Below are 11,312 nucleotides of genomic sequence, written 5' to 3' on the forward strand. Positions count from 1 at the left end.
TTCCATAATATTAAAGCACTTGCTCGTAATCGTGCCTTAAACTATGCCAAATTTCATGTTTTTCACATGTCTAAATCAGGGAAAATGGCCCCGAAACTTGTTTGGCCCGTTACCATGGCAACGATCGGTGTTGACCGGAAAGAAAGCTATTTTGAGGGGTTGTGGGCCAAGTACTATCACTGTGCAAAGTTTGAGCCAAATCGATTTTTTGACCCCTGCCACCATTGTTTGATCCTTACAGACATTCGCACTTAAATGATGGTGACAAGGCCTGTTTAACTCTGTCAATATTTGCCATCAATTTCGTTATTTGATTATTACCTACTACCTCCGAGGAAGAAGATATCCTTCCTATCCTGACCTCGCCCATCTTTTTCTTGTAGCATTACTGTTGACGTTGCTGTTAATGTGATATCTGAAATTTTCAGCTACAAACTGATCAGTGAATTGATACTTGTGTTCCCTTTGAGCCGATTCAAAATATTAATACAATCAAAACTATCATTTCCATACATGTATGTATGTATGTATGTATGTATTCATGTAAGATGTTAACCAATTCCCATCATCACTGATGTGTTCCTGTTGTGATGCCCAGGTACCGCTGTCCTGTAAACAGAACCCAGTCGAGGTCTCCGTAGTACACGACCTTACTGCACCATTCTACCACACCAAGGCGGCAAAGATCAAGTTCATGTCCAAATACATCGCCATCTCCGCCATTGCCCTTCGCTCCTCCGATACTCTGGATCCAGTTGCTATTTCACGGTAGGTAATCTGGTTTATAAGAAAGGTTGATTTATGTCGCACACTGTAAATGATGGTTAGATATTTACGCTGTGAATGTGTGTCTAATTAGATTCAGAGATCAGTGCCAAAACGCCCCGGATTCTAAACTACAATTTGCCGCAAGAAGTTCCCACCATACCTGACAAATATTCACTCCTGCCAAGAAAAACAAAACAAAAAAATCCAGTTGATTGGGTGAGGAGCTAACCCTCACAATATGCCTCCAAATCCAATGCCGTGGGAACAACAATGGAACTTGCAGTCCTACAAGCCATGAGTTGGAGACGTTCTCCTTTACCTACCAAAAAAAAAGATGGACTGGAATCATAGAAAAACTGCTCCCTTTGTCATTAGAAATTTATCTCTGATTTTTTCTTGGAATCCTCTAAAAAAATGCACGAAATGCCATTTTAGAAGGTTCATTTTTCAAAATTTTGCGGGGAGCATGCCCCCGGACCCCCTAGGGACCTCGCGCCTACGGCACTCGAGGTCCCGCCTCAAGCAGTGGAGACACCCATTCAAAATCCTGGCTACGGGCATGATTTTGTATACTAATTGGGCATGTCCTGGCGTTAACGTGGTAAGCGTGATATTGCAGATTCTGCAGTTAATCCTCAAGCCTTACATGACCCTACATCGGCAGCAATTGCCCCACATCTTCCTGCAATCTTCTCTCCATGTTTTGATCTGTGTAAACACCAAATGTAAAATACTTTCAGATGCCAACATGGAGAGATGTACAACCCAGCCAGCCGACAATGTCACCCTGCGACGACGTGCAAAAAAACAACGTGCCCTCCACTCATAGTCAAGTATGCCTCTGTTAACTCAAGGGCGTTGAAGAGAGACTCCCTCGTCAACTGTTCTGGAATGCAGGATGGCGATAGGTATCAGATGTGGTGCTTCTTGACATTTGTAATATGCTCAGCTGGAACTTTATAGCTACTAAGACATAAGATTAGATGCGTTTTTGTGAATATTTTACGACACGCTGAAAGCTAGCTGCGACACGGGAACAGTACATGTGTGTGTGTGTGTGGGGGGGGGGGGTTAGAGGACCAACATGCTCATATCGATTCGGAAATTATTGCTATGCTACAACATTGTACTAACGTGCTATTCTGTTGCGGGGTTTGCATTGTGACGACTCATATCACAGTCTGTTACAGTCTGTATGGAGAGTAAATGTGTACTAAGGCGAGAAGTCGAATTCACTTACAAAACTATAGCACCTGATGATGTATACATCTATCTGTTTACTATTATTTTGTTGTTACGTGTACTTATCCCAGTGGGTATAGATGTACATGTACAAAAATAAGGGTTTTCACTTACATCATTTATGGAATAGATGAATAAATCGTTCAATCTATAATCTAAAATTGTCTCTATGATAGTACTTTTCCATTTCTTCGAACACTTGCACTAGATACTAGACCCTATTTCAAAGTTGCCTTGTTTCGTCCCCCGCAGTTGCTCAGTGCAATGTAACAGGGGGTACTTGCCCATTGGACCTCGCCATGTGATGTGTATCAATGGCCGATGGAATACGGAGGACCTGTCCTGCAAACCTATGGACTGTGGAGAACCTAACATCCCACATGCATCAATTGTCTGCAAGGAGGGCCATTCCTTTGGAAAAAAGTGTACATTTAAGTGTAAATCTCCTGCCAAACTCCAAGGTAAGGTCATGTCTAGTAAACAGTGTGGCAATTTTGTGTTCTTACGGTAAATACTAAATGATGCAGTATACTAGTAATTGTGTCGTAGTGTGTGATGGGCAAAGGACAATACTTCTTTTTGGTGATAGCTCGCAAATCAACAGTAAACAGTCTTTTTCTTTGTATATGTTTATGAATGTTGGCATTTGCCAGCTGGGAGGGGTTTTCTTTTGTTAACTCTTTTGTTGTCTTTTAGGCTTGACTTAGCTGCCCGGTAGAACTCTAGAACTTGCTCTGTTTGGATGTACAATGTATTCTGTTTTGGTCTTACACACACAATTCTGCCGTATAAAATTATGGAATTTTGGACTGAATGGACAATTTCGGGGTGGACTACCATGTCAATGTGTGTTTTCATGGTCAAAAACTCAAGTTGATGGTTGACAGCTTATTTCTCATGTGTATTCGTATAAGGCCACAGCAAGTAAATTTTATAATTGACATCCTCCGCATATTCCAAATCTAATGCGAGCGGGCGAAGAAAACAAGGCGGGCCGAAAAAAACAAGGTCCCTACAATTTAAGATTTTGACTCAATCATTGTATAAATGGTTTTGATTCGGTAGGAACATCGCTTATACATGTACACAGCCACCATCACATATCGCTGCATCAAAGTAAGAAGAAGACATTAAATCAGAGTCTTTTCTTGTCTCCTCTCTTCATAGTTATCTTCCATCCACCTTCCGGCATAGCAACAGACATCTTTGCCCATTTTTGGCATGTTGACCACTGCTAGAAGCGTTAGACCCGGAACCGAGAGGTCCCGGGTTCGATACTCACCGTGACCCGACGTTGTGCCCTTGGGAAAGGCACTTTCAACACGACTTCCCCACCCATACGGTGGAGTGTCGCCCAATAGATGCTGATATGTACGTTGTTATGATCAGCATATGTTTTCCTCCACCCCCATCCCTGCAGGTGATGAAAACATCATAAGGTGTGAAGAAGATGGGCTATGGTCACTGCCTCAGGCGTTTTGCCAGCTGATCTGTGGTCCACCACCGAAGCAAGAGAATGCTAATCTGGCCACTCAGCGGTGCCTGGACACCACCAACCACCACGTCGGTACCTCCTGCAAGTTCCGCTGCAAGCGAGGGTATCACGTGGTCGGTACTTCTTCCCACAGGTACCCAGAACTTCTTTAATATCAAAATTATACTTTGTGGTTGATAATGAAGGTGGGCTTTGCCATCTATTTGTGGATGTGATTGCCATCATAAAAGATCAATAATCATGAATACTTTCACAAAAGTTGACAACATTTTGGCTGAATAAAAGAGCATTGGTTAAACATATTTCAACACTTTAGAATTTGTCATTCATGGCGAAGACAATAATTCAACTGTAACATTAGATATTGTACATTTATTACAAAATAGTACAACAATTCACCGTGTTGTGGTTATTATGATAAGCAGCTATCTTATTCTTTCTTTTACATCAAATTCGCACTAACGTTTTTAAATCTGTGAATCTCTGCAACATTGATGCTTATAATTACCTGATGTTGATGACGATGTTTAGATGTACCTTTGTTGTATAACATGTTTATTCTTATGATTATATACTAATATTTATTCTTATGATTATATACTTCTCTGCTGTGCATTTGATCAGTTACCTGCTTTTATTACCTTCGTCTAGAAGTTTATGTTATTGCTTGGATGTGATTAAGCACGATAACTCAAGAGGCTGGACTATTATGAAATTTGTGAGGTGTGCAGGTGTTGACCTATTGAAGAATTGTTTAAATTTTAGACTCCCTTCTGGTTTTTCTTGGTACTGAAACAGAACTTCAGGTTTTAATATCTAGTGTTATGGACATGCTATGGTATGTAGGTAGCTTAAGTGATGATTGACATCATCATATGCAAATTGTTCAAATCAGGTGCTAATTCGAATTTGCACAAAGGAAATCCTTTAAATTGGCTGCGTTATAATAAAAAGAGAAACATTGATAGATGCAAACGAAGACATCATTTGTATAATTTATGCGACAATACTATAAGGCCATTGTGGTAAATGAAATAATATACTTCCGGCATTCATACGTTAAGTAAAGATGAATATCATTCGACATCAGTCATGCAAATCAAGACCTAATTGAATGATAGATGAGAATATGCTACAGCAGCCTTCTTTGTCAAGATCATCACCTTACATAAGCATAATCAATTCATCTGCAATGCATAATCAATAACAAACCTTTTGTATACGTCATCCTTGAAGGTAATATTTGCCAACGGTATGGGTCGTGGGACTGGGGTTGTGAATTACTTCTCTTTGCTGCTAACATTTTTCCTTTGTTCTTTATGACGAACACAAGAAAGTTTTGTGGTCTGCGTGAAAGTCAAAAACTTTGTGTTCAACTACAAACGACTGTAGTTGCATTGGCTTTTCTGAAGACTGCAAAAACTTCACCTTCGCTGGTCATCCTTTATCTGTCGCCTTGCATGGCTAACTTGCAGTAACTTGCTCTTCACCTTGGCACATCCTTGGCAACAGTATGCCTCCCTATGACAGACGAGTGTTTCGTCGAAGCTGCTCAGAGGAGGGCCTGTGGCAGGGACCGACGTGTGAGCGTGTCAAGTGCAAGCCGCCTCCACCCAAGTTCAAAGGTCTATACAACTGCACCAGAGGTTTCGACTACCAGAGCAAGTGCAATTTGAGGTGTGGAGAAAATGACAAGGTAGACATATTAGTTTTTTTTTCTATCTGTTCTCGAAAGATCTATCTTCACGGAATTTAGGCTAACTAAATATTGTTCCAACCTTCCATTTTCTCTTTAACTCATAAGATGCATAAAATGCCCCAAGTATATTGGTAATATGCACGAGGGTCTGAATGTATGTATCACAAATGCTGAAAGTTGAATAACGTACATCCATCGTTTCATAATGATAATCATATTATAGCCAGAAGGCGTCGACCAATCAGAAGCCTCCATTTGGTTATCAGGCCGTAACCTCAAAAGGTTATTAGAATAACCGAACACTTTTTGGACCGTACCATTATACAGGGGACAGGGCACTAACAGTAGTGCTAAGACTTCTAGTATTTATCTATTAAGACGTATTGTATTTCATATTTCGAATATCTTCTTTCAAAATACAACACAATTAAAAAGAATGAATAAAGTTTAAAAAGAAAAAGACTAAAGATAATTTTTTTACATCCCCACTAAAAGTTGCACTGTTCCAATATCACATGGTCACCACAGACGATTGCCTAGATCATCTGTTTTTCTGTCCATGCCATCTTGTTTCACATAACATAGAATGTGAGGGGTTTTTTTTTTGGTGATGGAGGGATTTTATAAAGGAATTTTGTCAAATACATGTAACTGTGTCAATTAGATAGGCTATATGACAATAACGTTAATGCCCCGCCTTAATTAGTTATCCTTGGTGTATATGGGGATACAATCCCTGGTCAGGTGCGATAACCACCTCATAAACCACCTCGTTTGCTCCGCTCACTTTATTTAGTGGTTAACACAACTGACCAGGGATTATCTCACCATATACACCTCGGGGCGGGGCATTAACCCTTTATTATCATATAGCCAGATAACGTTGACCAATTAGAGGTCCCGTATCCTATAGGTTATCACGCCATAACCTACCCAGCGGTGATTGTCCTTAATCCCATAAACCCCGGAACCAATCAGCGTCGACTGTTTTGTTTGAATGACGTCAGATCGACCATACCGGTGGAACATGACTCTGTCTAACAACAACATGTTTAAGTTGTCCTTAATCTTTGCGGAGAGAAAGCTATCGCTCACTCGGCGGTTCAATTGGTGGTTATAGGAAATGACCAGGCCTCATGACACTGTATACATCTCGGGGCGGGTCATCAACCCTTAATTGTTTCATCCCAGTGATGAACCGGTACGAGGGGGGGGGGTACAAACTCAGCCACGTTTGGGATTATGGTCTCGCCACAAAAGTGCCACCTACATCGGTTACATATAGCGGCGAGAAGCAGAATTCCAGTCAGAATCTCCGAGGAAGGTGTCTGACAGAAACGTCAGCAAGGTAACTATCTTAACCAAATTTAGATGTCTGATTTCTTTTCTTTAGATGGGAACTACCATAACCTGTCAGCGGGATGGCAGCTGGAACGGAGTCTTCAATATGTGTAAGAACCTAAAAGGAGACTGCCCGAAGATACAGACAAGGAGTGATGTTGCCTTTCAGTGCAAAGGCTCTAGCATTGGTAAGCGCCTTTACGTTTAGCGTGATGCAACAGTAGTCACCCGTTGTGATCAACAACATGTTTGTTCTAGCTGTCTGTTACATGATTTTAATCTGAATTTTAATATATTAGGAGCAACATGCAAGGCAGTCTGTACAGTAGGAGGCAATGTTCCAATCATCATAAAAGCAAACGACAAAATGTTCCTGACTCCGCGCAGTGAAGACCGGCACGGACCAGTTTCACCACACGACTGGTCGTACAAGTCTCTAGCGGACAAGTACGAGAAGATGGCCAAGTCCAAGATGACGATGAACACCGTGAAAGACGTACTGTTGACGTGTACGGGAGGGCTTGTCTGGTACCCTGACCCATTGGATGTGGGATGTGTGGAAGAATGTAGTAAGGTACATATCATATAAACAAAGGCAGATTATCTTATCCTGTAAATGTATTCTATTTATAATGTTATGGGTGGTGCAACCCAGGTTATTTCCATTCAAACCCTTGTTGAGACTCTTCCATGGAATAAACTGGAAATGACATAAATGTATATGGGAAGGAAGTATACTCCTTCGGCTACACGATCAACTTGTGAGTTTGCTTTCTTCGACCTCTTTGATTTTGGAGAACTTTTAAAACAGAAAAAAAACATTATTTTTATGCCAAAATTAATTCACAGAATTGGGAATTTCGCTAATCCCATGGACAAAAACTTCCTGTAGAAATGACGTGATGTTGACAGAAAGACACAAGAACATCGTACTTGAACTAAAATTATTGTCATCATCCATGTCGCGACTGTTCTTAATCAGCTTCCACGACGCCAGAGGTGCATCAGGTTCGGCGCGGAAGAATGTAAGGATCAAGGCCGACATCATCTTCAGCAAAAAATCACTTCTTACACTTCCGAGCCATGTTATCAATTTGCAGTAGATCATGAGAAATGTGAACTCAAACTTGGACCCTCAAAAACCCCTTCGTCTTTTTTACTACGGACTAAAAAGAACCTCTGTCCCAGACGAACCAGGGTGTGCACCGTTATTGCAAAACTGTCCCTTGGCCGCCATTGTATATTGTGCTCGCCCATAGACACTAAATTGTCTATATATGCTGTAATGTAAAAGTTAGATAATTGTATGGTTTGCGTTGATGTCTCATTTCACTGGGTTGATTCTGGAACTATTTGGTCTACTGAGCATGGGAGAGGTATTATCTATAGATAACACTAGCATGTACTGTACCTGCTGCTTGATCTTGACGAGGGTCTGGAAAACCCCCGTAGATCCTCTACTTGAAGTTTACCTGAGGGTTTTCTAGCATACATGATTTATAGCCCTCAAATCTGATGATTGACAACCTGTTGCAGGAATTCATCGATGACGGATGGTGTGACCAGCAGAACAACAGAGCTTTCTGTAACTATGATGGAGGAGACTGTTGCGAGTCAACAAATGCAAACATGAAGGTGACAAACCTTGCCAAATAGGATAGATTATTGATTGACGTAAGCTTAATCTAAAAAAAACCATAACCGGATTTTACAGTGTTCAATTACTAATCTTAATGTTTAGGAAATAACTTTAGTATCACAGAAATTTAACAAATGAATCTGGAGTTCCAGGACCCAATACCTTCTCCAAATGATGTTAATGGTTTTGTACTGATCATGAAAATAAGATCCTCTCTACCTCTGGTTTCGTGCTCATTGTGGAAATAAGATCCTATTTAGATATCGAAAGCTATCGAAAGTTTGAAGGTCTTATATAGTGTTCAGCACCAAGGACAGGTCAGTTTTGCAAAGATTGCATGATTCATGTCCAATGATAGTCCCCTTAAGTTAACTTAAAAACAGCTCCAGTATACAATTCTTGTTATTTACCACCATGTCATCATTGTATTCTAGCGTTTTTCAGTAATCATGAAAATGAGATACTCATTTTCAGATTAATGATATTTTCATTGACTCAACTCTACACTAGTCATCTTGCAATTAAACAATATGCACTTACATTAAAGTTCAAACATGCTATGATCATACGTTCATACAACCACATATTCATTGTATCTTTAAATTAAACAGTTTCAGTTATGTTTTTCTCCAGGTGCAGCCTTTTCCTGCAAATTGCAAAGAAGAGTGTAGATGTAAGGATCCAAACGCCATCGAAAATAGAAACGGGAAAAGCAAAGATAAGTCAAAGGATGTGTCACACCCCAGCTGGGATAGAGAAACCAACTATAGTGAAGAGGTCTCTGCTGAAAAACTAAATGAGTATTCCTATAATGACAAAGTTGACGACGGCTTCGACTATCTTTAAGTCCAGGATTTCTGGATGTATATACTGGGTACTTGTTTCATAACCCACCCATTGTGATGAACCGAGCACATTTGTAGCTTCAGTGTGTGTGTAGGTGTGATTAAGCGGGACTATGGTATCCAGTCCACAAAAAATGCCTTGCTTGTCAGGATACATATCTGCAGTGGAATGATGTATGAGAAATTTAGCTAGTACTTTACGTTGTATATAATCAAAATCAAACGGGATTATAACATTAATGTATAACATATTCTCCCAGTGACTACCATGGTATTTGAATGGTTGGCGGTGCAGTAGAGGGGAATAAGACACCTGAAGTGCTGTACGCGTATCAATTAAAACCACTGGTCGTTTGGATGACAAGAAATTGATAAGGCTTATATAATCACTATATCGTATGATTATGCAACAGTTTACATGAGTCATAAATCCATCCAGAATTGAACACACATGTAAGGGTGCACAAGAGTTGACCACCTAGCCATGCACCTAGCTGTATTATTGTCTAATAGTGTGACCCCAAACCAAGTAGCCACAAAAATGGTCTGCTGAACAGATGTATACAAATATGGGAGTGTTGACGAACAGCACACAAGTTTTAGAAAGCGTACACTAGCATGATATATCATATTATAATATAATACAATTCCAAATTCTAATGATGCCAAATATTAACGACATTTTTATCAAAAGAGATGGACGCAACAGTCACCAATTCGTCTTTACTACGATATCTTAGACGTAATGGTTTAAAGTGCGATAAATCGCTAATAACCCTTCTATATAAAAGGGCTAACTTTTCCAGATAATTACAAGCTAGCCTCCGTTTAGGTCCTGTAATTTGAGCATTATGAATAATAACAACCATCGTTTTTTTTTACTATTTTTTTCTACTATTTCTATACCATTACACATTAAAAAGATTTTATTTGAATTTTATGCATTTTATGCTAAATATCAACTCGCAGGATATTCATGGCACAAAAGCCTCGATTACACATCATCTAAAAAACAACGCAATCAAATGTTTACTGACTTTGCAACCAACTCATACTTTCTGCTTTTACTACTACCATGGACACAAATATATAAGATACATATGTGAACGAAAATACCGAAACCGTTTGGGATGATCATTAACAATAAATACACCAAGGGATTCAAAACTCAATTCAAAAATATTTTCAGAAGGTTAGAGCTGGCATGGATCGGATGCAGATTCTCTGCAGTATTACTATATAACCCTGGATATTCAAAGTGCATTCGTGAAATTCTGCTCACTACTATCGTGCATTCAAAGTGGAGAGATCTTGAACGGCATTTGAAGTGATTACTGAATTAGTGACGGTAAAAAAATATACAAGAAAGAAAACAATACAAAAGTCATTGTGGTCAGAAAGTGTCGGGGTGGGGCTGTCTAAATCTCACGTGGATTGCTGTTTACTTCGTACTTGTAAGTGTGTGCTGATTGCTTCAGCTATAAGCAAGACATGTGATACCAATTGTGACGACTTTTGGCACTTCAACTACACTAATAGCGTATTGATGGCATCGCACTAGTTATGGTAATCACTACTAATACTGTTTCCATAATAAGTAGGGTTAATGTTAAGTCCACGTAATTGTAATAAATATGTCATTGTGTTCCAAAGACGTGGCACAGCAAATGGTGCTATTATTATGGATGTACTATAGGCAACTTGTGCCAAGCATTCTTGTCAGGTATACGGAGGTCGAAGGTGCTTATTACTGACAAAGAACTGTTGGACTATCTTATCATGTGCAGCAGCGGAAAGCATAAATACTAATTAAATACCTTTCACAGTTGAGAGTTACATTTATGGTAACATTTTGGTGAATGAGTAGTGGTAAATTTGTACGTCAGTGACGCTATAGACGATATATACTAGTATAAATTAGTAAGGCAGAGAACGTGTCTAAGTTTAAGTTAAAAGAGTTAATATACATGTAAGGATACGAAATCTGTGAACATGGAAAGGATGTGAAGCTTATCCCACTTGTCTTTATTTGTTGTGGATGGGTGAGTTGCTTACACTTTGGATTGGAAGGTTGAATTAACATTAATTTTACAGCAACGTAGCCTTTGTTACCTCACGCCTTCGGCATTTCGAGATAATGTAGGATCTTCCCATGTCTTTGCACACGACCACTTCTCTTGTATCCGGAACGTGCCTACGTGTATCTAGCTCAATTTATGAATGGATCAGGCACGATTTTGGGCAGTCTCCGCATATCACAGATCGTTGAGCTGCGCTTACCTG

At 39.8% G+C, this 11,312-nt stretch overlaps 1 protein-coding gene across 1 annotated transcript in view; it reads left to right on the forward strand.

Moving 5' to 3' along the window:
- Positions 1-11,033, forward strand: part of LOC109467623 (pappalysin-1-like) — a 47,179-nt gene extending 36,146 nt beyond the window's left edge. Inside the window, 7 exon segments of the mRNA XM_019765640.1 lie at positions 2,263-2,471; positions 3,431-3,638; positions 5,018-5,201; positions 6,598-6,733; positions 6,845-7,119; positions 8,082-8,180; positions 8,818-11,033. Of these exon segments, the coding sequence (XP_019621199.1) occupies positions 2,263-2,471; positions 3,431-3,638; positions 5,018-5,201; positions 6,598-6,733; positions 6,845-7,119; positions 8,082-8,180; positions 8,818-9,030 (1,324 nt within the window). The 3' untranslated portion in view covers positions 9,031-11,033.
- The last annotated feature ends 279 nt before the right edge of the window (positions 11,034-11,312 follow it).

The sequence above is a fragment of the Branchiostoma belcheri genome, unplaced genomic scaffold, assembly GCF_001625305.1.
Source record: "Branchiostoma belcheri isolate BF01 breed outbred unplaced genomic scaffold, Haploidv18h27 scaffold184, whole genome shotgun sequence".
NCBI classification, from domain to species: Eukaryota; Metazoa; Chordata; class Leptocardii; order Amphioxiformes; family Branchiostomatidae; genus Branchiostoma; species Branchiostoma belcheri.